The following is a 26,945-nucleotide window of genomic DNA, read 5'->3' on the forward strand; positions in this document are numbered from 1 at the left end:
GCAGGGTGGATGGACCCAGGGCAAGTGGTGAGCTATGTGCTACCCTGCCATCGAGATGGGCCTGACCAAAGTGTCTAATGCTTAGCTCTAAGTTAAGAGCTTGGTCATGGGCAGATGCTGTCATGATACAAAACATAATAACTAGATCGGACCCTGCTAGGGTTAGGAATGATTAATCTGGCCTGAGAACTATAGTCTGAGTCTGTGGTAAGATGTTCCCAGGAGAGCTGCCCTACAAGCCTCAGTGTAGCTCTTACTGTGCCCATACAAAAATAACTAATATTAAGATGTTAATTAAGATGCTAGGAGAGGAATACCCCCAGGTGGTGTTTCCTACCCTGAGCCTGATTGGAAGAGCTTTCTTATGTTGATTTTGCTACCAGATTGGGTCTAGCTGGGCCCAGAAGGCAGGGGTAGAGAGACAAGTGGGGAGAGGCAGAAAAGGGGAATCAGAGAGTTGTTGGGAGAGAAGAATCAGAGTCAGAATCCAGAGAGGAGAGAGAGATGGAGTGTGGAGAGATGAGCGGGAGAGACAGGAGGAGATGGGAATGAGGGGCAGTGTGAGACTAGAATGGGGAGCTCAGAGAGATTGGAACAGGTATGTGGAGAGAATAGAATAAACTGCAACTGATCAATCAACTGGCTTGGCCCTCGTTTCCTCTTCTGTCTGCCCCATGGCCTGGGCCACCCCAGCTGGGTGAGTGGCTGGGACCACCCCCGAACCCAGGATCTCCCCCTGCTGCCCTGGCAGATTTTTTACAGTACATAAAATCCCAACAATAACAGTAACGTAAACCACAGCGCCTAACATTCATAATTAAAGTGCCTGTCACAGAAGTCCACTGGGGGTTCCAGGGGAACTGGGGATATTGGCAGAGGGAAGTGGACACTGGTGAAGGGATTTCGTACCTGAAACCTAACCAAGGACAACTTACTTTTTTTTTTCCTTTTTGGGTCACACCAGCGATGCACAGGGGTTACTCCTGGCTCATGCACTCAGGAATTACTCCTGGAAGTGCTCAGGGGACCATTTGGGATGCTGGGAATCAAACCCGGGTCAGCCGCGTGCAAGGCCCTACTTCTTTTACTATCGCTCCAGCACCCCCCACCCCCCCCCAAGAACAGCTTTGTAATTCACACTATTTAAAAAAAAGGTTTTGCTCTGGTCACTTCTGGTCTTCATGCTCTGGTGAAGATGCCCATATACATGTAAAACTTTATATGCTTTTCTCCCACTAGTTTGATGGTTTAATTTGCAGACCCAACCAAGAAACCTTAGAGGGTAGAGGAAAACTTTTTCTTGTCTAACAGCCTCTCAGTGGTGGAGATTCACACTGGTTAAGTAGGTTAAGTCAGAGAGAAAGATTTCAGAAACTTTAAGAAATTCAGTATGGTTGCAGCTAGGGTGTGGGAGGGAATAATGAATGAGCCACAAATAAGGTCACTGAGTCATGAGCGAGTTTGGATTTCAGCAAGGAATCGATTTGTCCTTTCAGATTTGATTTTTGTGTGTGTGTGTGGGGGGGGGGAGCACACCTGGTGGTGCTCAGGGCTTACTCCCAGCTCTGCTCTCAGGGATCACTCCTGGTGGACTTGGGGGACAACGATAAAGGGTGCCAGGGATGGAACCTGTGTTGTTTGTGTGCAAGGCAAGATCCCTACGTGCTGTACTATCTCTAGGACCCCCAGCTGTGAAACTGGTCTTTTGTTTGGGGGCTACAACCAGCAGTGCTTGGGAATTCACTCCAGGTGATACTTTGTAGACCATGCACAGGGGGTTCAAACCGTGCAGGCTGCTCCTGCATGCAAAGCATGTGCTTGAAACCCATTGGACCATCTCGCCAGCCCCAAACTCTGTTTCAACGGTTTCCTCTCCAGGCTTGGGTCCGTGGCTCAAGACCAGCTCAGGAGCTGCACCTCTCCCCAGTCCGGCCAGTGCGATCCTCTGAGCCTCAGGTGCGAGCCAGCAGGTGTGGGACCTCCCTGGACACCCACAACGAAGGTGTCTACCGAGGGGGTAAGGTGGGGAGGGGAGTCCTCTTAAGTGTGCCCTGGCCTGAAACCGTGAGCCGCAGAAAGGAGCAGCGACTTGAGAAAACGCGGCTTGCAAACGGGTCCCTTCGCGCCTCTCCGAGCCACTGACGCGGCGGCAGCATCTCCGTCGACTGTGTTTCTGCAGGAAGAACCACGGGCACACGCACTAGTCGGGACACGCCGGGGTTCGCTCGGTTCCCGCCCCGCCCCCAGATTCAGCGTTAAGGCGAGTGGGGCCGAGTGGGGGTGGATGGGGGGTGCAGGGGATAAATCGACGCACTCCGAGCGGCCGCGGTCAGCGGAACTCCGCCGCGAGGGGGCGCTCTAGGCCGCGCCCGGCGCTCTATGGTTCTCGCTTTGCCCCGGAAGTGGTTCCGCCAGGGGTCGGGAAGGTCGGGCCATGGTGGGACAGAGGTTGGGAAGATGGCGTGGCGAGGCTGGGCGCAGAGAGGCTGGGGCTGTGGCCAGGCGTGGGCTCCGCCGGCGGGTTCCGACGAGCTCCCTGCGGCGCTGGCCTCGCCGCGGCTGCTCGGACGCAGGTAAAAACGGCCGCCGGCCGGGGCCGCCCGCGCGGGCATCCTCCCGGGGCCGGTGGCGCCCCGCGCCCCCCTTCGCGCCCCTGCCCCCCCCCCCCGTCCGTCGCTACCGTCGGGGACCGGGGAGCCGGCGCGGAGGGGGCTCAGCCTCGGGGGTCCGCCGCGAGCCACGCCCCGGGCGCGCCCCTGGGGGAGGCGGCAGCCCGCGCGGAGCTGGGAGTGGCCGGGCCGAGATTGGGGCCTCGCCCCCGGACCTGCGCGGCCTGCGGGGAACCCGGGGGGCCGGGGCGGGCTTCGCGGGCATCCTGCAGGGCGGCTGTTCCGGGCACGAGTGGGGACCCCCGGATCACTGGGCTCCCAGGGGACCCGGCCCGAGTTAAAAGCTGTGCGAAGAAGAGGGGCTGGAGCAATAGCTCAGCGGGGATGCGTTTGCTTTGCACGCGGCTGACCCGGGTTCGATTCCCAGCATCTTTTGTGGTCCCTGGAGCACCGCCCGGGGTAATTCCTGAGTGCAGAGCCAGGAGTAAGTCTTGTGCATCACCGGGTGTGACCCATAAAGCAAAAAAAAAAAAACAACTGTACGAAGAGAATAGTGGCTAACTTTTTTTTTTTCCTTTTTGGGTCATACCTGGCGATGCACAGGGGTTACTCCTGGCTCTGCATTCAGGAATTACTCCTGGCGGTGCTCAGGGGACCATATGGGATGCTGGGAATCGAACCTGGGTCGGCCGCATGCAAGGCAAACGCCCTACCCGCTGTGCTATCGCTCCAGCCCTACCTTTATTTTTTTTTTAATTAAAAAAAAAATATATATATATTTGCATGAGAACCACTCGCTTAAAAATTGAGCGGAGAGAAACCTTCTGGGACTCGCTAGCAGTTGTGATGGGTTGTTTCCCTCCGAGGTTTCATTCTTGTGCTTTCAGCTCAGCCTTGCCACCTCCCCTTGGTTTCTGGCTTGGTTAGACTGGCATGGGGCTCATGGGTGCGACGGTAGCATGAAATTGGAGGCACTTAACCCTCGGCTGGAGCCCAGGGTGGAATATTGAGGCGCCAATAGGCCGGAGCCCTTGCCTGAGCTTCAGCGTCGGGAGTGTTTGTGGGATGTTTGTTGGGATGTTGCAGGGCGGACCTCCATGAGGCAGGGTTGGAAGAGCAGAAGAACCTGTCCAACCACAGCCACCTGGCAGGGAGAGAGGGCAGGTGGGCTTAGGGCTTTCTATGAACACCCCTCCCCCTACACACATTGTAGCTTAATTTAAGGCACCTGATCGCTTGATACATTTTTCTTTTTTTTTTCTTTGGGGGCGGGGCTGAAAATGGGCCCCACCCCCAGTGCCCAGGGGCCATGCTGGTGGGCCTTTAGCTCTAGAAACTGAAAAAATGTTTTTTTTTTTGTGGGTGCATAGAAAAATGTGAATTATAGGAGAAATATACATAAACTAGGATTGCATACTTGACTCTGGGAATTAAGCACAGAGTTATGGCAGCATGCTTATTATTTGTAATGACTTGAATATATCTGCTCTGCCTTCCCATGGTTCTAAAATCAGGGTTGTGGTACAGAGCAGAGTTCCTGGGGACAGGAGAGGCAGTACAGAGATTAAGGTTCCTGCCTTGCAGGGTCCTTGAAGCATCTCTGGGTGCACCCTTCGTCATAGAGCTTGTTGTGCCTCCCCCAACCCCCAAAAAAAGACCCCAAAACAAAGCAGAATTCTTAGGCCAGAGTGCAGGCTTGGCGTGCCAGAGGCCAGGGGTCTATCTCCTGCAGCACATGGTCTCGAGCACGGAGCACGAGCATGCACTCTGCTGGGCCACGCTCTGGGTTTGGGGCTGTGGTGGAAGACCCCCGAAGCCTGGGGAGGCTGCACCCGAGCAGCACCGGCCCGGAGGGAGCTGCTGGCGAGAGTGGCCTTGTCTGAACAGCTTGGAAACCAGCCCGCGCACTCACATGTTTGCACAGGGAAACCTGGCGCAGGCTTTTCAGAAACTTTGATCAAATTTGTGGCATCACCTCTGTATCTTTTCTTTATGAGTTTTTAAGTCACACCTGGTTCTGGCCCTCTGGCATCAGGTTGGAAAAGTATGGCTGACACTTGACAAAAGCATGTGTAGTCATGTAGAGGGAACTGTCTCAGAGAAGAAAATGGCTGACTCTGACATCTGAGGGAACTTAACATTTTCAGATTGGGGGGACAGTTCTAAGCTGCAGTGAGGTATTTTGGGGTTGGGGAGAGAGCTGAGAGGGCTGGAACACAGCTTTGCATGACGGAGGCCTGGCACTGCATGACTATGTTACCCTGAGCTATCCTGGGTGTGGCACCAAAACAAGCAAGCAAAAATTTTCTATATCACTTGTCATCCTGTTGCTCACCAATTTGCTCGAGCGGGCGCCAGTAACGTCTCCATTCATCCCCATCGAGTGCTAGTGTAGCCCAGTGGCATCTGCTCGCGCCAGGAATACGAAAAGCATCAAACCGTTTGTTCAGGGTCTTGACGAAGAAGTCTGACCATCTCGTAGGTGGGCGGCCAGGTGTTCTTTTGACGTCCCGTGGAGTGTGTCTGTGTGTGTGCGCGTTCTCATATACAGTTCCACCCCTAAATACATAGTTTTAAGTATAATGACTATATCCATGGATACCTATTGTCTCCTCTTGAACAACCAATTTTTCAGTTGGTTCATACAGCTCTTTGGTAACCTAGGCTACAGTGCTGGCTTGTCCGTGCATCACAAGTTGCACTGTCTTGTGTATTCTTTCAGCAACATTATAACAAATAATGTAGGATATTTACCTTGCACATAAGTGACCTGGGTTCTTTCTCTGGTATCCCATATGGTCCCCTGAGCCCACCAGAAGTTAATTCCTGAGTGCTGAGCCAGGAGCAACCCTTGAGCACCACTGAGTATGTGCCCCCTTTCATAAAAAAAAGCAAAATCCTAGGGTTTTGGGGGTTGGAGGCTCCACATATTGTTTCCTGAGTCCCTCATTGAGCTCCACCCCCCTTTGAATGTGGCCTAAGAAACAAAAAGGGGTGAGATCTCTCCATCTCTCTCCCACACCACCCTCCACACATGCACCCCAGTATTGATGGGCTGGAATTGGCAGATATGATCAATACATATGATTCTCATGTGGATTTCAAGAACTTGCAAATACCCCTCACATCCAGTTGGTGGGGAGTCTCCCAAATTGACAGTGAAGTAAGTAGGGAGAAGAAAGAAAATGAATTCACAATTTATAATCACCAGTAATAGAGCAGTACTTTTTTTTTTTTAATAATGTAGGAGTACTTCTATTTGTTCAGCCATTGATTAAGCTGATTGAATTGGGCATGAACTCTGTTACTTTTTTTAATTGTGTCATTGTGAGATAGAGTTACAAAGCTTTCATGTTTGAGATTCAGCCATACAATGATGGAACACCCATCCCTCCATCAGTGCACATTTCCCACCACCAATGTCCCCAGCACCCTCCCCCCTCAACCCTCCCCACATCCCAGTCCTCACCCTGCCTCTGTGACAGACAGTTTCCCCAATACTCTCTAATTTTGGGCATTCTCTTTTGCTCGAAATTTCCTCCCACCATTCAAGCCTACCTGCCAGGGGCAGACGCTAGATAATTCATTTCCCATTGCTCATTTTGAATATCATGAGAGCTCGCAAGGCCACAATTGTAAATGTAAATTTCTGGATTGTAAATGGTTGGGTTCCAGAGACATCTGTGTGGCACTAATCCATTTTGGGATTCAACTGAGAGTCTCTGGGCCAGCCAGGGCTGTTGGTGCGCTAAGATGGCACCTGGAGGCACATTGTGGGCGGGACCCGGGGAGGGGCAGCCCGGGCCTCTGCCACCATGTTACCTGGAGATTCAGTCCTGGAACTCGCATGGAGGGGGGTGGGGGTGGGGGAGTTTGCTTATGAAAACTCTTGTCTCCAGGATCCCATCTGGAGCAGGCAGGGAGACTGCACCTGCTCCATCTGGGGTGTCCCAGTGAGATTGGCCTGGTAGGGGGCCCGGAGAGATCTCCGGCGCTGTGGTGTCTTCCTGGACTTGCTGCTGTGTCTCTGGGCCAGGGCTGTTGGCGCCATGCTGGTGCCCGGAGCACATTGTGGGTGGGACAGCCAGTCTGCTGGGCGGCCTCAGTAATAGAGGCAGTACTTAATTTGAATTTTGAATAACTTAAGGATAATTAGAAAATTTATTTGCTAGGAGCCACAGTGGGGGGTTGCGGCTGGGTATGACCCCTATGGCCCCTGGCGCCCCTGGGCCATATTCCCTGCCCAAGAAAAGCATAGTTAAATATTCTGGAAATTGACTAGATTTCAAACAGTAACAATGCCATGCTGTCTTAATTCAGGCTGTGTGTTTCTTGTTTTGATTTTTACAGTACTGTAAACTACTGTAAACTGCAGACATGGAATAAAAATTATTTTGTTGATATGCAGTATCAGCTCCCCAAAGTACCCGCTAGAGTTTTTGGGGGGTGGAGGTGGCAGGTGGACTGTACCATGTGGTGCTTATTCCTGGCTCTGGATTCAGGGTTGAGTCGTAGCCGCGCTGGGTCCCCGCGCAAGGCATGTGCCTCACTTACTGTCCCCTCCGTTACCTGCCCAGTGCCCTGCAGGCCAGGGAGAGAGGACTGTCAGTCGTTTAGTCCTGCCTCTTTCAAGGACACACGATGTTGTGTCATGCCCCCTCCTACCTGCCTCCATCCTAGGGGAAGTGGGAGTGGTGGCTTATTTTGGTTACAGAGGGGGAAAGACTGAGGTGACGATGCAGGCAGGTTGCTGTTGGATGCCACTCTCTCTAACCTCTTACTTTCCCCTGCAGGTTTAACTTTTTTGTTCAGCAAAAATGTGGATTCAGGAAAGCCCCCAGGAAGATTGAACCTCGAAGAACAGGCTCAGGAACTATTGGGTCAGCATACAAGAGAAATGCTTGGATTCCTCCTGTCGAAGAAACAGCCTTTTATCCTTCACCCTACCCTATAAGAACTCTCATAAAACCTTTTTTTTTCACTGTTGGGGTAAGAGCTCACATTTCCAGGAGACTCTGCCTTGCTGCTAAAGAGTTTTACAAGTGTGATTAGAGTGTAACGTGCAAGTGTCCAAGTGCCTTTTGATTTATGTGGATGGGCTGTCAGAGTGAAGGGAGAGGGGCTGAAGTGATAGTGTGGCCCCACTGGAATCATCCCGGAGTGTAGAGCCAGGGTAAGCCCTGAGCACGGCCAAACGTGACCAAAAACCAAAATAGGGGAGGGACATTGAAAACATTTGAATATCTGGAGTCGTAAATTATTTAACTTGAAGTTAAATAATTGCTTTTTGAGCCTGGTTCAGTTATGTAATATAAGCCCCGAGGAAGCATGGGCCTCTTATGTACTCAACATTTCAAGTGATACTCACTTGGTGTTTTGAATTTGATTTGAACATCTGTAGTTTAACCAATCCCCTGGCTACCATGAAATTGATCAAGTGGGGACAGTTAAATAAGATGTTTATCTTGTTTATCCTGTTCAGTGAAGCAGTGTTGCTCTTGGAGCTTGGTTTACATTTGTCTTAAATTTAAGTATTTTTTATACTTTGCTTTTTGGGTCACACCTGGCAATGCACAGGGGTTACTCCTGACTCATGCACTCAGGAATTACTCCTGACGGTGCTCAGAGGACCATATGGGATGCTGGGAATCGAATCCAGGTCAGCTGTGTGCAAGGCAAATGCCCTACCTGCTGTGCTATCGCTCCAGTCCCTTAAATTTATTTTGTAATATATTAATTTTATATAGTTCACAGGCTGTGCCTTTGGATCAGCAGCTATTTGGCAATATGAGTCGCTGAAATCTAGAGTCCAGAATTATTTTGATGGTATAAAAGCTGATTGGCTGGACAGCATAAGGCCGCAGAAGGGAGGAGACTTCAGAAAGGAGGTGAGTTTGCTCTGCTTTCCAGCTGGTCACAGTTTGGAGTCTGATTATTCCCGTGAAGTGGTTTTAGTCCATGGCAACTGGTAGATGTGAAGTCAGTGCACATGATGTTCTTAAGTTACACTTTATGTTTGTGTGGTGTGTGAGAAAGAAAGAGAGGGAGGGTGGGGAGAAAGGGGGTGTGGGAGAGTTCCAGAAGTCCCCTGACAGTGTGTTTTTAGTATGCTTGTTTGGGAGGACAGTAGACCTGACCTGTTCCCTGCCGGGAGCGGAAGCCTTGAAAATCTAGGCAGCTTTTCTGGCACATGGTTTCCCTCTGAAGCATTGATACCCAACTTGGGTGCCAATACTTCACAGTGGTGAAAAATCACCCAGGCATTGTGCATGATCTTCCCCTAAAGATGGGTGTGTTTATTGTTGTGGATTTGTTAAACACACGGTAGGTTATGAAGCAGAAAATCTGTGTTCTTTGAAAAAAATAGTGACGATCCTTACCTGTGATGAGGGAGTGAGAGTCCTGGGTTTCTGCTGTTCCAGGGGCAGCGATGGAGGGCTGAGCACTTGTAATTATCGGTTAGAACTGCAGAGACTGAGTTGGAGTTGAACACCCATCTGCAATGGCTTTATCCTGCATTTTCTCTAATAGTGATAGAGTCTGATTCAGTTCTGTACAGGCTGGGGCAAAAACTCAAATGTTAGAGCATTGCACAATACTCTGATTCACTCTCTGACACGGCATGGCACCCTTAGCACACCAAATGTGACCCCTTTATATGTATTTTTTTTTTCTTTTCAAGTCACACCCAGCGATGCACAGGGCTTACTCCTGGTTCTACACTCAGGAATTACTCCTGGCGGTGCTAGGGGACCATATGGGATGCTGGGAATCGAACCCGGGTTGGCCACGTGCAAGGCAAATGCCCTACCCGTTGTGCTATCACTCCAGCTCCTATATGTATTTTTTTAAGACCAAAATTTAAGAGCTGAAGAAAAGGTATAATAGGTAAGGTGCTTACCTAACGTGCAGGTGACCCGGGTTCAATCCCCTGTGCCTGTAGGGTCCCTGAGCACTGGCCAGGAGTAAGTCCTGAGCACAGTAGAGTATGATCCCCAAAACAAAACACACCAGAAATTTAATAATAGAAAAATCGGAGATAGAAAAGAAAATAATAAAATGCAACCCATTCTCTAGGGTTCAATATATATTGGCACTGACCAACTTAGTTTCATCTGTTCCTTTCCTTCTCCATCACTGATTATCGTAATCAAAACTAGGCATAGTCATGCATAAAAATGTCAATGTGTGGAGCAGGGGAGATGTGTAGAAGACTGGATCACGTACTTTGATTGGGGGTGCCCCAGGTCCAGTCCTCAACACCACATGGCTCCCCAAGCACTGCTTGGTGTGACCCAAAGACAAAGCTCCATTGTGTTCTAAGAGATTAGGATTCTCTTTGGGCCAGAGAGGGAGGACAGTGGATAGGGAGCTTACCTGATATGCTGCTGACCTGGGTCCACTCCCTGGCATCTTGTATGGGCCCCTGAGACTGCCAGGACTAATCCCTGAGCACAGCTGATGAGGTCCCAAAACAAAACAAAAAAAAGGTTAGGATTCTGTTTTTCTAGCATAGCTCTCCTCATTTGGACGAGTTCCCTCTCCTCTCCGCCCTCTTCCCCTCCCACTTGTCCTCTCCTCTCCTCTCTTGGCTTTGGGGCCACACCCAGTGATCCTAGGGGGTTACTTCTGGCTCTGCACTCAGAAATGAACTGCTAGCAACCCTCTGGGATGGCGGGGATTGAACCTGGGTTGGCTGCATGTGAAGCCAGCACTGTACTATCTTTCTAGCCTCTCTCTCCTTTTCTTTCTTTTTTTCCCCCCGTGCCACAGCTCTCATAGAGACAAAATAATTGCTGTAACACTGACCCGCATCCTCGTTCTTCTGTCTTTTGTTTTTTGGGGATCACACTTGGCAGAGCTCGGGGTTCCTTCTGCTCAGTCAGTCAGATGGTGCTCTGGGGACCATGTCTAGTGCCAGTCTTCAAACCTCTCAGCTATGTGCAAGGAAAAAGCCCTCCTTGCTGGGTCGACCCTCTGTCTCTTTCTTATACCCCAGTATTGTTATTACACCTAAAGGGAAAAACAGTTTTGACGATAAATGTTCCCAGTTTAAGTTCCCAGTTAAAGTGAAATCAGGGGCGAGAGAGATAGTGGTTTAGGGGCCGGAAGCCTGAGCATCGCCAGGTGTGACCCAAAAACCAAAACAAAGAGAAGAGAAGACATGCAAAAAAAGGAAGGCAGTGCTTAAGTCCCTGGCTTTGTATCATCCCTCAGTCACCACCGAGGGTCATTCCCTGAAAATGGCCAGATGAGGCCCAAACCTGCCCCTTCCCCAGACTTGTAAAAACTTAGCTGTGAGCACTCAGTGGGTACCTCTCTCTATCTAATAGGGCATTATAGAGCATTATGCACCAGAAATGGAACTTTAGAAGGAATTGGTGGGTGGTCATAGAGCTAATCGGTGGGTCTCTGCAGCTGGCTGACTCCAGACATTTGCCTGCGCTTTTCGCTGTCCACATGTTTCTTGGTGTGTCCACGTGTTTCAAGTCCCCCCTGGTGATTTGTTACAAATGAAGAATCATTCTTTCATCACAAGAAAACTGCAAGCCATTCTTTCTGGCTTGCAGTTTTCCTAGCCTGGAAGTATTTACCATACAGTGAGATGCACTTTTCCTTCTATTTTAGATTAACAAGTGGTGGAATAACCTAAGTGATGGCCAGCGGACAGTGACAGGTTTGTTTTAGCTTACACGTTTTAGCCATTCAAGGGAAGAGAAATCAAAACAAAAGGTACAGTATGTCACAGTCCCTGGCTTTGTACCGTGCGCATCGGTGCTTTAGACGGGAGCCTCTGTACCTGCAGGTCGATGTAGACACGTGAACAGGAGCGTGGCATCAAGGTGTCCAGGGTGCTCTGGGCCAGTTGTTTTCTCACTGGAACTTGTCAACTGAGCAGACGCTCTAATCTTTGGGTTGGAATCCAAACCTGGGAAGTTGGGAGGGAGTGACTCTTTCCTCCCGTGAGAGAACGCTCCAGGGAGCGCCCAGTCCCTTCTGTGCAGACTGCTTTGTGTGTATTCTCTCCCTGCCTCACTGGGTTGCTCACAGGCTAGTTATCTCCCTTTTTACAGATAAGGAAACTGGCTTTCAGAGAAGCAACTTATCGAAGGTCTCACCTTTCAGAATTCAGGTCTGTCCCATTTTAAGCCAATTTTCTCTTTACTGCAACATGCTGTTTATAAAATCTGATTTAAATGTAAGCATGCTCTACATATCACCATGCTTCTTTTTGTTTATAAATTTTTTTGGAAAGACATCTGGCCCTTCAAATAATATTTGTGCAGTATTTTCTGGACTTTGTTATCTGGGAAATTCCGAGATGTTCTTATCTCGGGATAGAACTTTGAGAAGTTCTTTAACAAGTTCGTAGATAGGAAGAAAAATCTTCCTGGAAAAATAATAAAATATAATCTCGTTAAATATTATTGTTTAGACTTAATGGTGCTCTTAGTGTTCTGTGCCTACTTTGGGATATATTCTGGATTCCAGTTCCTTATTTTATGTATATGATTTGCAGACATTTTCCCCCATCCTATCTGTTGTCTTAACACTGTATTAATAGTTTTCGGTATGTGTAGCGGTGATTTTGGGCTATACCTGATGGTGCTTGGGGGCTACTTCCAACTTTGTGTGTTTGGAATTCTCTCTGGGCAGTACTCAGGGGACTGTGCAGTGCCGGGGATTGACCCAGGAGTCACCTGTGTGCTAGGCAAGTGCCTTCACCCCTGTCTCTCTGGCACTTCTCGGTATATTTGGGCATAAACATTTTCCAATTTGATAGTCTGTTTTGTCTTTCTGTGTTTGAACTTGGGACATACTTGCTGGTGCTCAGGGGTTACTCCTCGCTTGGTGGTGCTCTGGGGATCAAACCCAAGCCTCAGTAAACAGGGCATGTGCCTTAACCCCAGGACTGTTGCATTGGAAACAGGGGTTTTGCAGATAAAACTAGATGTTTGCAGTTACAGTGAGATCAGATTTAAGGTGAGCCTGAGTCCACTGGTTGTTGCCTTTATAATAAGAAGCGAGGGCCCAGTGATGTACAGGAAAGAAGGCCTTTTGGAGAGCCGGGTCAGAGTCTGGAGTGATGCGCAGGAAGCTGGGCAGTGCCTGGTGTGAGCGCGGAAACTCGGAAGAGTCAAGGTCTCGAAGCCCAGCCTGGCCATTGGCAGGTTCCAAACTTCTGGTGTCCCGGGGCCGGAGCTTGTGGGACAGGGGTTGAGTCTCACTTGCCTTGCAAGTGGCCGACCCTGGTTCAGTCCCCGATACTGCATTTGGTCCCCTGAGCACTGGTTGAAGTCACACCTGAGCACAGAGCCAAAACTAGAAACACAAAGTTCTAGAGCCAGAGCTGTGGCAGAATATATTGAAACTACTAAATTTGTGGTGATTTATTAGAGTAGTTCTAGAAAAATAATATCAAAGCAGTGGCTTCTGTGCCTTTTGACTTTGTGGAAAGATTTTGTAATTCATTCAGTCTCTACTATAGGCTTATTCTAATTTTCTCATTTTGAGTTTGTTTCAGTAGTTTACATCTTTTTTTTTTTTTTTTTCTTTTTGGGTCACATCCAGCGATGCTCAGGGGTTACTCCTGGCTTTACACTCAGGAATTACTCCTGGCAGTGCTAGGGGGACCATATGGGATGCCGGGGATCGAACCCAGGTTGGCCGCGTGCAAGGCAAACGCCCTACCCGCTGTGCTATCGCTCCGGCCCCAGTAGTTTACATCTTTGCAGGGATTTGTCAATACCATCTAAGTTAATTTTGTTTGTTATTATACCTTTGCTATATATATATATATATTTTTTTGTTTGTTTGTTTGCTTTGGGGGGTTAGACCTGGCAGTGCTCATGGGATACTCCCTAGTTCTGTGGTTCACCTTTGGTCGGGACTATGTGATGCTAGGGACAGAGCTCAGGCCAGCTGTGTGCAAGACAAGTGTCTTACCTTTTTGCTATTTATTTGGCCCAAAACAATTTTTTTTTTAACAAAAAGACCGCTTGTATTTGATTTCCAAACTTGCCAGTGTTCCTCTTTTTTTTTTTTGATTTTTGGGTCACACCCAGCAATGCTCAGGGGTTACTCCTGGCTTTGCATTCAGGAATTACTCCTGGCGGTGCCCAGGGTACCATATGGGATGCTGGGAATTGAACCCGGGTCGGGCCGCATGCAAGGCAAACGCCCTACCCGCTGTGCTACCGCTCCAGCCCCGCCAGTGTTACCTCTTGAGCTGCTCTTAACCTTGGTATCTTTGGTTAGCTTTCTCCTTTCCCCGAGTCTGTTCCTTCAAGGTAATGTCTTGAACCAGATGAGCTATGCTTCTCTACAGTTTCTGGGATGTCTGATCTTTCTTTTCTTTTCTTTTTTTTTTTTTTTGTTTTTGGGTCACACCCAGCGATGCACAGGGGTTACTCCTGGCTTAATTACTCAGGAATCACTCCTGGTGGTGCTCGGGTACCATATGGGATGCTGGGAATCGAACCCTGGTCGGGCTGCGTGCAAGGCAAACACCCTACCCGCTGTGCTATTGCTCCAGCCCTGGAATGCCTGATCTTTCTATCCGTCCATCAGTGCACACGGCCGTGGGCCTTTTATCACCGGCTTCGGGGCGTACCTTGTGGACTGGCAGAGTTGGCCAGGCAGCTGCCACCTACCAGTCCAGCAGGCCTCTCTGTTTTTGTGGAACCAGCTTTCGAGTGAAACTGCCTAGCCCTGACTGAGTCTCTTTCTGGGCATGAAAACCTGGGGCCAAACTCAGGATGTTTCCTCTTTATGCCGCCCCAGACGGCACTGGTGACCAGCCTGCTTTCAGGCTTCCCCTCACTCCACAGCTCTCTCTTTCCCCGCAAAGTCTGTGCCTTTCTTTTACAGGGGTCTGTGCCTTCCCTGCCAGTCCCCGTGCAGATTCCCAGGTCCTCGCTGGGATGCACACACACATGCCGACTGGCCTGGCCTCTGGTTTCTCCTTCCTTTCATAAGTACTGCCCCTCAGCATCTCTGAAAGGATTCCTGCTGTTTCCCAAAGATGCTATAGCAGCAGCTGTTTCTGTCCCCACTGGTAAGAAATCTGATGTAATCGGATTCATTGTGCTGTGGAGAAAGAAATGCTGCCAGTTAATCTCTAATGGACTATGCAGCCTGCTTCCAAGTACTAAAACGGGGGAAATGTGGGAGCGTCTGTGCAAAGGGCAACGGTTTTTCCTGTGTGTCCAGAGAGGAAAGCCAGAAGTCTCGGAACGGCAGTGTCTTTGCTCTGAGTCTCACAGCATGAGCAAGTATGGAAACAGGGCCCATAAGCTGTTGCAGCTGGTAGGAACGAGACGGTGAATATCCTCTAAAAATCACTCCTCCTGTCCAGCTCGCCCTGAATGTTGCTAGAATCAGCCCTTACTGTCAGTTAATGGAATTGAAAGTTAATGAATCTAAAGGTTTAAATTCCTATAAGTCAAGGAAATCAGTAAAAGAATTTTAGTAAGTTTTGAAATTAATGCATTTAATTTCTGGTTTTCAAAAACAGTTTAATTTCCCAACTTCATAGATGTAAAAATGTGACAAGAAAGAGAGGATAGGAGGGAGATAAGGCGCTTGCCTTTACCTGTGGCTACACCTGGTTCAATACAAGACACCGCATACGGTCCCTGAGCACTGTTGGGTGGTGTCCTAACCCCCTACTCTCAATTAAAGTTGAGTAAACATCCTCAGTTTGATTCTAGTAATATCAGGTCTTGCAGAAAAATGATAGCAGTCCCAATTCCTGTATATTTTCAAAAGCAGTTACAAAATTCCTCCATATTATTCCTGAATCCTAATTTAAACAAGGGCTTTTCTCAAACATATCACCCTTCAGCTCTGTTAGTGAACTACAGAGTTTCACTTAGTGGATAAATTGTGTTATTCTTTGGACAAAGAACTGCTATATATAAGCCTTTCTAGTTTTGGCCAGTGAACTTAATTCTGTATATGGTGTCTATCCTTGGTTTGACCATTATAAAAAGTTAATTATGAAAATTAATTGTTGAAAAATAAACTGATCTAAGGCAGTGTCATGAATCTGAGTGAAGGAAGCTAATTTCTAACATGTTTCCAGTATTTTTTTTTAAAAAAAAAAACATAACCCATGACAGTTGTGAGACTTTTTAAAACATTCATTTTATACATGTTTCCCCTCAAGCATGTAGTACTTTTCTGTTACTTTGGTAGACACTGTTACTCAGGTGTACTTTATTTATTTATTTATTTATTTATTTTGCTTTTTGGGTCACACCCGGCAATGCACAGGGGTCACTCCTGGCTCATGCACTCAGGAATCACCCCTGGCGGTGCTCAGGGGACCATATGGGATGCTGGGATTCGAACCCGGGTCGGCCGCGTGCAAGGCAAACGCCCTACCCGCTGTGCTATCGCTCCAGCCCCTCAGGTGTACTTTAGATCAGACTTTGTTCTTGTTTTCACCTCTCAAAATTATATTTATTTTGTAGGTATCATAGCCGCAAACGTCTTTGTGTTCTGTTTATGGAGAGTGCCTTCCTTACAGCGAACAATGATCAGATACTTCACTTCCAATCCAGCTTCAAGTAAGTCCAACCTGTTGTTCCATGCAGAAAGGAGTTGTGAAGTAAATGTAGTAACTAAGGCTTGTGTTACTGAGATGTCCTGCCACGGTGGTTACTTACTAACAACTTGTCACTGGTTGCAACTGTTACTTGTTAACAGTTCTAAGCAAAATGTAGAGGGTCTCTGAAAGCCCCTGAGGGCAGGAAACAGGTATCTCCTTGTGACCCTTGCCTGAAGGGGGCTTCACACATGGGCACTCGATGAACTCGTTGCCTGAACACTGGATGAATTATAGTCCAGGGTGATGAGACATAGCCAGAGAGCAGGACAGTGGGGACAGCGCTAGCTTTGCACATGATAGACCCAGTTTCAATTCCCCTGAGCCCCGCCAGGAGTGATCCCTGAGTGCAGAGCCAGGAGTAAGCTCTGAGCACAGCCAGGGGTCCCCCCACTCCAGAAGAAAAGATCCAGATAACTGTAAGTTTACCCTAAAGTTTACCTCTGAGCAGACTGTATGTATAACAATATATAAAACGAAATAATGTAACTATTTTTTTTTTTGCAACTACTTTGCTATAGAAACAAATAGCTTTCATTTAACTAAGAATTTTTATTTAACTGGGGAGCCAGAGAAATAATAAGGGGTTAAGGTGTCTTACTTACATACAGACAATCGCAGTTGGAGTCTGGCACCACATAAAGTCCTTGAGCACTGCTGGGGTGAACACTCCTGAACAAAGCTACAATAAACCCTGAGCACTACTGGGGTGCAGCCCAAAAAAGAAAAGGGAAAAAAAAAAGTATATGGTTTCAGTAACGTAGTTACAAGAGTGTCAAAGTGTATGGTATAATTGTACTGTCGCTACACCCACCACCCCCACCATCCCCTGGTGTCCAGGCCTGTCCAGGTCTGTCCAGGCCTCTATGCCCTCTCTGCCACCTGCAGTTCACTTTGTCATTCCTGCCACTTCCCCCACATTGCTTGGTCATCTGAGTTTTGTAATCCAGGGCCAAGGGTTTGTCATTGAATTCAACATTTTTATTGATCACTTACTAAGCAGAAACGAAATTAAGCTACTATTTACCACTTTGAGATTTATAAATTATCTCGCTGAAGCTTTGACTGGGTGTGTTTTTTTCTCCGTGTTTTGCTTTATTTTATAACAATGAGCCGTCTGAGATGGATCGTTCTTGTGGGGTGTGTTCTGCTGTGACCGGCTGTCCTTTCTTCCTCCTCTAGAGGTCCTCTGTTCTCCGATGTTGCTGTCCACATTCAGCCATTTCTCCTTGTTCCACATGGCAGCCAACATGTATGTTCTGTGGAGCTTCTCCTCCAGCATCGTGAACATTCTGGGGCAGGAGCAGTTCATGGCAGTGTACTTGTCCGCAGGTAATACGCTCTCAGGGCACCGGGTGGAGGTAAACGGCTGTATTGGACATGGACTCAGTGCTCAGTGCTCGCTCTACCACATATGGAGAGAATGGAACCACACTCTCAGTGGAACTGTTGTCTTTTCTGTCTCTTTATTGACTTTCTCTCTCTCTCTCTCTCTTTTTTTTTTTGCCACACCCAGGGGTGCTCAGGGGTTACTTCTGGTTCTGTACTGAGGAATCACTCCTGGTGGGCTTGGGGGACCATATGGGATGCTGGGGGTCGAACCTGGATCAGCTGCGTGCAAGGCAAGCGCCTTCCTTACTGTACTATCGCTCTGGCCCTAGACTAATTAAACGTGCTTAGTTTTGAATTAGGATAGGTAGCAATTCAGGCTTAATATTGAATTAAAACATGTCATTTGTTGGGTGCTTGGAGATCACTTCTCCAGAGCTTGGAGGACCCTATGGGACGCCAGGGATCACACCTGGGTCGGTCTCATGCAAGGCTCTCTGTCCTGTCTCTCCAGCTCAAAATACCGTTTTTCTCTTACTAGGTCTTGGCTGCTTACACTCTTTTGCATTTTGTAAACTAGTGGATCCCAAACTTGCTGACGATTGAGACTGCTCAGTCATTGCCTTGTTGCTGATTTCTCCCAAGCCCCATTTAGTTTCTTTTCCTGAGAGCTTTACAGCAGAGGTACTCAGTAAGAAAGAGTGTATTCCATATCTTTGTTGTGTCTGTGTTACCAAGAGACCACTCAGCCATGGCTGGAAATGGCATCGTTTTCTTACTTGAACCAGGGAAGTAGCACAGTTCCAAGATTCCACATGCTGCTCAGGAGAAGTATTTGCTTGGTAACATTTCACTTCTTTATTTCAGTTAAACTGAAACCATAAAGAATAGAAATTTATCTACATTATCTCTTCATTTGAAAACATACCTAGCGCTAGGGAAATGGTTCCCAGGGCTAAAACTCCCGACATGCCTAGAGGCCTGAGTCCAGTCTCTGTCATTACATGGCCCCTGGACACTGCAGCCGTCTGGGAATGGTCTCTCCATCCCTACGCACTGCTGTGGAGGGTCCACAGATAAATAAACGTATTTGCCAGTTTTACTTGTACTGTGCTCGGAGACAGAAGGTGTCAGTTTAGATCCTGTGGTGTGGCAGTAAGGACTGTGCCCGTGGCGGGGGGAGGCGGCTGCGGCGCTGTGTGGGCAGGCTGTGTGGCTAAAGTACAAGCTTCTGCCCCAGGGCCCGGCGGCGGAATCAGTGTCAGCTGGCCTCCTGGACACTGCTTCCTCACAGCTCGGAGCCCAGGAGCCAGAGTGGCGGCAGAGCAAGGAGGGCTCTTGGTGCTCTGCATGTGACTAGCCCCGGTTTGATCTCCAGCACCCCAGAGGGTCCCCTGGGCACGGCGGGGTGTGACTCCAGAACTAAAAAACCAAACCCACAAGACAGGTGATGCCTTGGCTTGTGAAGTGGGAGCCTCCCTCCAAGGTCTAGCTGTGTTGTAGGTACGGAGAGTTTGGTGCAGATGCTGTTAATTCCTATTTGATGGGGAGGTGTTAAAACGAACCACAGGGTGACTCTGCAGCCCGGGGGAGGGGTCAGCAGTCCAGCTGTGCATTGGGGCCTCGGGCGAGCTGGGCGAGGTGTAGACTCCCAGCTCGAGCCCCAGATTCTAGTTGGTGCGTTTGAAGCCTGGCCCCGAGGGTTTCCAGATCGTTGGTGAGTTTGGGAACGGGTCCCCTTTGCACTCGAGATGAAGCAAATGCAAACCGAGAGGTAACGCGGCAACCTTGCATCACTCAGCAGGTTTCCCTGTAAGATGATGTGACAATTGAGGCAGGGGAGGGGATCCCCACGCCACCCTTCATGGAGGTGCGAGGAGACCCACCCTGTTAGTTTACGGGGTATCGTTCATGCCTCACTGACGTGACCTAAATATGCCTTGTTTTTCAGGTGTCATTTCTAATTTTGTCAGTTATGTGTGTAAAGTTGTCACAGGGAGATACGGACCCTCACTTGGTGCAGTAAGTATTTCTAACTCAGATTCAGTATTTATTTGTTGGTTTATTTTTAGACGCAGGAGAGCCCTGTGCACTGCTGGTTGTGGCCCCGCACCTGCCCTCCCCCCTAAAAAAAGACTGTGGGTTGTAGATTTTGTTCTCTGACCCAGGGCTGTGGGGAGAGGCTTCCCGAGTAGGCAGGCGCACGGAGCTGGCGCCGGTGCAGGGTGCTGTCCTGGAGCAGGGCATCAGGGCCGGGCTTCAGGGAAATGTTCACTCTGTTATCAAGTAGGGTATGAACTTCCCGGAACTTAGAGTGGGCCTCCCCTGACAGTGCTCGAGGGGCCCTGTGGTGTGGGGTTTGAACTGAGTGCTCCCGCTTGGAAAGCTTGTGATCCAGCCCTCTGAGGTAACTTAGGGAACTTCTGACCCTTCACTTGACTTTCTTTCTTTTGAGGGTGTGTGTGTGTGTGTTGGTTGTTACTAGGGCTAGAACCCAGGGCCTCTCAGGCTGCGCAAGTGCTCCATTGTTTAGCTGTATAGTCAGTCCCTTTACCTGACTTGGGAGGGAGGGGGGATTGGGCCACCCCTTGTGGTGCTTGAGCTACTCCCGGCGTGGTGCTTGGGGATCATGGAGCTGAGATCAAACTGGGTTTGGTTGTGTACCTGCAAGGTGGACGCCTTAGCCCCCGTGCTTACTCTCTGCCCGGGGCCGTCACACTTACGGGGACAGGGACTACTTCCCAGTGGTCATTCTGTGATGAGCTCGGGGTCTCTTTGCCTCTGTGCAGTGGTCACTGAAACCTTGAAGTCTCACGCTCACCTAGATTTTGCAGCAAATAACCTTCCTGCTAAAAGCACAGCTCTTGACACTGTTCCAAGCTGGGGCATGCTGAGAGTCTCATACCCCCTCCGCTCCCCGCTGTGTCCCCTTGCAGTCGGGCGCGATCATGACTGTCCTTGCCGCTGTCTGCACGAAGGTCCCGGACGGGAGGCTCGCCATCATCTTCCTGCCCATGTTCACCTTCACGGCGGGCAATGTGAGTATGGCGAGGAGGGCCGGATGTGCTCGCTGCATGGGCTGAATTGGGGACGCCAGCGCCGGGAATCCAAGTTGCATCAATTCTTTTCTCTTATGTTGTGTCCAGGCCCTCAAAGCCATTATTGCCATGGATACAGCAGGAGTGATCCTGGGATGGAAATTTTTTGATCATGCAGCACATCTTGGGGGTGCGCTCTTTGGAATGTAAGTTTGAATGTGGCTGGTCCCTTAACTGCGCCTTCCCTTCCGCCAGGGAAAGCGCACAGGCAGGAGGAAGCAGAGCCAGGGGAGAAAAGTGCGCAGGAGGTGGAGAAGACCTCTCCTTTCCCCCGTCCTCCAGTCCTGGCCCTCAGAGACACAGGTTCCCGTCCTCCAGGCTTCTCTGTTCCTCGCCCTCAGGCCATCAGCCCCTGCTCCCTTGCCACCCCCACCACCCCCGCCCCTCACGCTGGGGCCACACTGAGCCAGGGAACCATTCCCGTGGCTTTGCATTGCACTGTGCTTCCCTTCATCTTCCAGGAAACGGCCCAGAAATGGTTGGCCTTGGGTCACACCACTCGTCAGTAGCAGAACAGAGATTCAGCCCCAGCCCCGAGCCCATGTTGAATTCGGTTGCCCCGACAATGAGCTGTTACGTCAGACATTGTAGAGGTGTCGTGGGTCTGTCATGGAATTTCCTTGGGACTCATGGAGCCCATCTCAGCCTTGGAGTCCCCGTGGCGGGGTGTCCTTTATCCAGAGTGCTAGGTCCGCACTGTGCTGTCTTCCGTGAAAGTCGCTTATTGGGCCAGAGTGTTTATAGTGGGTAGGGCGCTGGCCTTACACATGGCACCCCATATGGTCCCCCAAGCACTGCCAGGAGTGACCCGAGTGCAGAGCCAGGAGTAAGCCCTGAGCACAGCTGGTGTCGCCACAAAGCAAAGCAGAACAAATGGTCTGTTACCCTTACTTGGTTTTTACTTGGTTTTATGACAATGGAAAACTTAAAGTTTTTAAATTAAAAGAAAAATCTATTCTAAGTGGAGCAAGCAGTTTTGCCCAGTGGGCGGTAGAACTAAATGCCATTATGCCATTTATAATTTTCAGTGATGATTAAAGAATAGCATATGTGAGTTCTGGCTTTAACAGCAGCACATTATAAATAGTAGAAACTGACCTGATGTTACAGTGTGAGAAGCAGAAAGACTTAACAAAAAAAGGTGCTGCTTTATGAACTCTAAATTTATCCGGATCTTTCCACTTATAAAGGGTTTTCTCCCCAGCAGGTTTTTATATGTTTTTTTGAACTATAGTTAGATGGCCTTTTTCCATTCTGCAAGTTGTTGGATCCAAAGAATTTTTAAGTCTAGTATCTTAAAAGCAGAGGAATCAGTTTTCTTTATGCTGTCTCTAGTTTCAAGTTCTGCTCATTTACTAGATCTGTTAAATTGAAAAAAAAAAAAACTTCCATCTTTTCTAAAATTTTCGTTTTACTTTTTTTTTCCCCCAGTTTGTTTTGTGACAGTACCCAGTGGTACTCAGGGCTTTCTCCTGGCCCTGTGCTCAGAGATCACTCCTGGTGGGGCTTGGGGGACTACTGAGTGCCAGGGATCAAGCCTGGGTCTGCCACGTGCAAGGCAAATACCCTACTTCCTATACTATGACACTGGCCCCTTCTAAAACATTTCTGGTTTTCTTTTTTGGCCATACCTGGCAATGTTTAGGGGTTCCTCCTGGCTTTACACTCAGGAATTAACTTGTAGTGGTGCTCGGGGAGCCCTATGGGATGCCGGGTTGAGTTCAGCCCAGGTTGAATTCGTGCAAGGCAAGCGCCCTACCCGCTGTACTGTTGCTCCAGCACCTTGTTGCAACTTTTTGTCTTTTGTTTTGGGGCCACATCTGGTGATGCTCTGGGCTTATTCCTAGCTCTACACTCAGGGATAACTCCTGGTGGGCTCTGGGAACCATATGGGTTGCCGGGGATCAACTTGGGTCAGCTGTGTATAAGGCAAGCGCCCTACGCTCTGTGTTATTGCTCCAGCCCCTCATTGCAACTTTGGAATACAGAGTATAGTGTTCTTAAAAATCACTTGATGTCATGTACGTGTACATTATCCATCACACCTGGAACTGAGCCATCTTGCAGTTGTGAGTTTGTTGTAGATCAATGTCAGTCTTGAAATCCTGAAAGGAAGGGATCCACCGTACAGTGGAAGGTTGGAGAAGGTTCCCTGTCCAGGGTCACTTGGCTTCTCCTTGCAAGTCCGCAGTTTCCAGCAGGTCACCAGACTCTGAGGCGCTGTGGCAGGAGGTGGTGGCTCAGGATTGTCATTGTGAATTATTTTCCTGATTTCAGCACAGGAAATGCCCAGTTAACATTGATTTGGACTGACGAGAATAATCAAAACAGTGTCCCAGTAAGATAAAGCATTTAATGCTCTGCATCAAATATTTAATAATTAGCTCAGACCTTTAATACACTTGTCTAATAAGCATATTTAACCAAGTGTTTAAATAAGTAGATTATAAAGATTTGGGGGGGGGGTATTTCATTAATGGAGAGTCCCTGACAAATGGTTCATTTCTCAAGACTTCTAGAGTTCCATTTGGATGCAAGGTGATTCTTTTTTTTTTTTTTTTAAAGAAATATTTTATTGAACCACCGTGAAAAAAAGAAAAAAAATACAAAGCTTTCAGGTTTAAGTCACAGTCAAATAATGATTAATCCACCATCCCTTCACCAGTGCACCCGTTCCACCACCAAGAACCCCAATACACCCCCCTCCCACCCCACCCCTCATCTAAGTAGCTAATGATATTCCCATTATTCTCTATATATATTGAGTACATTCCATATTTCCATACAGAACTCATTATTATTGATTGGAAATTTTCCCCAACAATCAGGCCTGCTGAATAGGCATCATCTAATAATTTCTCTTCATTGCTAAGAGTGAAGACTTTAAGTCCGCGCGGCCGCCCGCGCGGTTTTGGGTTTCTAATATTTTAGCTCAGTTCACAGTCAAAATGCATGGCTGCAAGCATCCGCTCTGGTGCCAAAATGGGTTAGGAGACCTCAGGATCACAGTCAATAGGCGCGGAGGGTCTGTTTCTCATGCCGAGGCTCCCGGTTCATCTCTGGGCGTCTTTTTTCTTGCTCTAAATATGTCAGAGATTTATTTAGTTAAGTCCAACTGAATTGTGTTACATACATATTAACTTAAATGATTTCTAAATTTTTTTTGTGTGTGTCTGTGTAAATTTATGGATTTTTTTTTCCGGGCCACACCCAGTGGTGTTCAGGACTTACTTCTGGCTCTGGGTTCAGGGTGCTGCTTGAGGGGATCATATGTGGTAGTCTGGATCAAACCTGGCTCAGCCACTAGCAAGACAAGCACCCTACCCACTGTACTACCTTTGTGGCCCCCAGATTCTAGCACTGGTGGGTATGACTCCTCCCACCGTTGGTACTAGGAGACCCTGCAGAGCTGGGGGTCAGACCCTGGGCTCCTGCATGTGGAGCCTGCACTGCAGCGCTTTGAGCTATCTCCCTGGCTCTGGGGATTGTTTTTCAAAATTAAAGTTTTTTTTTTTTTTAATTTTGTTTTTATTTGTGTACCCCGTCTGGCAGTGCTCAGTGCCACTCAAGCTCCTTGGGCCTTGGGAGTCACTCCTGGAGGTGCAGTGCCTGGAGTTTGAGCGAGATGCTTCCACATGCAAAACACATATCCAGCCTTTTGAGTCCTCTCCTGGTCCTCATCATCAGATTTTAACCAGTAACTGTTCAGATCGAGTTCAAGCCCTTTAGAATAAAAATGTTCAGAGCATTAGAAAACATTAAAACGGGGGCTGGAGCCATAGTACAGCGGGTAGGGCGTTTGCCTTGCATGCGGCCGACCAGGGTTCGATTCCCAGCATCCCATATGGTCCCCCGAGCACCGCCAGGAGTGATTCCTGAGCGCATAAGCCAGGAGTAACCCCTGAGCATTGCTGGGTGTGACCCAAAAAGCCAAAAAAAAAAAAAAAAAAAGAAAAGAAAATATTAAAACGGGTAGGAGCCATAGTACAGCAGGTAAGGTGCTTGCCTTGCTTGCAGCAGACCTGGGTTCAGTCCCGAGTATCCCGCATGGTAACCCAAGTGCCACCAGGAATAATTCCTGAGTTGCCGAGCCAGGAGTTAACCATGAGCATTGCTGAATGAAGTCCCAAAACAAAGTAAACATTCTTTTTATTTTAACTAGAACAAGAAATGTTTATTTTGTTTATATTTTTTGTTTAAACAAACAAAAAAAATGTTTATTTTGGAGAGTGAGCACAGGGGCTGGAGGCGCTTTCCTTACACATTGCTGACAGGGTTGTGGGTTGAGCCCTGGCACTGCATATGACAACCAGGAGTAACTCCTGAGCACTGCATATGACAACCAGGAGTAACTCCTGAGCACTGCATATGACAACCAGGAGTAACCCCTGAGCACTACATATGACAACCAGGAGTACCCCCTGAGCACTGCATATGACAACTAGGAGTAACCCCTGAGCACTACACATGACAACCAGGAGTAACTCCTGAGCACTACACATGACAACCAGGAGTAACTCCTGAGCACTACATGACAACCAGGAGTAACCCCTGAGCACTACATATGACAACCAGGAGTAACTCCTGAGCACTACATATGACAACCTGGAGTAACTCCTGAGCACTACACATGACAACCAGGAGTAACTCCTGAGCACTACATATGACAACCAGGAGTAACCCCTGAGCACTGCATATGACAGCCAGGAGTAACTCCTGAGCACTGCCGGGTGTGGTCCCCAAACCAACCCCCCCAAAGGAAAAACATTAGGGTGCTATTCTGTTGACCAGTATAATGGAACAGAGCTACTATGCTCCATTGGCATTTTTCTCTCTCTCAGGTATCTAGGAGCTGCAGAGATCAGCAAGTTCTGGCCTCTGCCTCAGGGAGCGTGAAATGTCTGTGGGGGAAAGTAGACAAATGTAGACGTCAGTGACAGTGTTGTTCAGCCAGCCCCGGGGAAGGCAGGCCTCTCCCGGGTCACGCACAGGTGGCCTCCACTTGGGGCCTGCCCCTCTCCCCTCCCCCCTGCAGTGCTCGGGGCGTGTAGGGCCTGGCTTTCCAAACAGGAACTTGCTCTGGGTGGTTCTGGTTTTGTACCCTGAGCCAGTGAACGCCACTCTGTGTACTTCTGCTGCCTCAGTTGCTGTCAGACTTCAGGACAGACCTCTCCTTTGCACAGGAGAATGGGGAGTGAACTTCATTTTAGAAGGCAGCCAGGGGGCTGACAGGATAGTACGGAGGTTAAAGCACTTGTCTGGTTCCATCCCTTGCACCATGTGAGGTTCTTCAAGCATTGCCAGGTGTGGACCCCCAAACAAACGAAAAAAAATAATTTAAAATAATAAAAGAGGGACAGTTTGGATCCACAGCCTGTGTTCCTGAGGGAAGGGTGGTAAGAGATATTAAACCTCATTAGTAATCTCTGATTCTGACAGTTCTCAAGCTTGTTCCTTTCTTTTTTGGGGGGAGTGGGGTGGCCACACCTGAAGGTGCTCAGGAGCTGCTCCCAGAAGTGCTCAGGGGACTGAGCGAGAGGAGCTGGTTGGAGAACTGAGAATCCACATGCGGTGTGTTCCAGGCATTTGAGCCCATTCAGTATCCTGGCCTTAGCGATTTCCCTTGTAGTTGAGTGCAGGCTTAGTATCCTGTGGCTGCCATCCTTCGAGTGGGAGCCACTAGCACTCACCTCCTGCCCCTCAGCACCCTCCTCTGTAACGGAATGAAAGCATGGGGGAGGTGCCTACCCTTCATCCTCATCAAGGCCCCATCATACTGTGACCTTGTAGCCACTATCTTAACGGTAAATCATTGTTTGACATTATTAAATAAATCCGTCAGCTCTCTTAATAAGCTTGATAGTAACTAACAGTGACATTCAGTTTTCCAAATGGCAGCTTGCTAATATCAGGGTGCTGAAGTTTGTCTGTCATCCTGTTTTGAGTGTTATTTGTTTTTCTTCTCCCCAGATGGTACATTACTTACGGCCATGAACTCATTTGGAAGAACAGGGAGCCTCTGGTGAAAATTTGGCACGAAATGAGGACTAATCCCCCCAAAAAGGGAGGTGGCTCTAAGTAACTGGAGGTGGTCACTGCACTGCTGGTACATCTGGACCCGCTGCCCGAACCGACGCCCCACAGCGCTGCCCCCATCCGGGAGCGCCCCCCTCCGAGGAAGCCGCCGAGCGTCTCGCTTTCCTAGTATTATAAACTGTGTCCCCAGTACGTGTCTTACTAGAAAGCAAATTATGACAAAGTTGTGAAATAAAGGTTTATATCTAGTTTGTAAACAGA

The 26,945-nt window shown here is 48.7% G+C and overlaps 1 protein-coding gene across 1 annotated transcript; it reads left to right on the forward strand.

The window, feature by feature from the left end:
- The first annotated feature begins 2,423 nt into the window (after nt 1-2,423).
- On the forward strand, nt 2,424-26,945 carry PARL (presenilin associated rhomboid like). The gene is made up of 10 exons (XM_004603069.2): nt 2,424-2,573; nt 7,403-7,598; nt 8,357-8,497; nt 11,238-11,286; nt 16,088-16,183; nt 17,404-17,553; nt 19,502-19,572; nt 20,487-20,588; nt 20,697-20,794; nt 26,619-26,945. The coding sequence occupies exons 1-10, from the start codon at nt 2,458-2,460 to the stop codon at nt 26,728-26,730; spliced, it is 1,131 nt and encodes a 376-aa protein (XP_004603126.1). The 5' UTR covers nt 2,424-2,457; the 3' UTR covers nt 26,731-26,945.

Source organism: Sorex araneus, chromosome 2 (genome assembly GCF_027595985.1).
Source record: "Sorex araneus isolate mSorAra2 chromosome 2, mSorAra2.pri, whole genome shotgun sequence".
Lineage (NCBI taxonomy): Eukaryota > Metazoa > Chordata > Mammalia > Eulipotyphla > Soricidae > Sorex > Sorex araneus.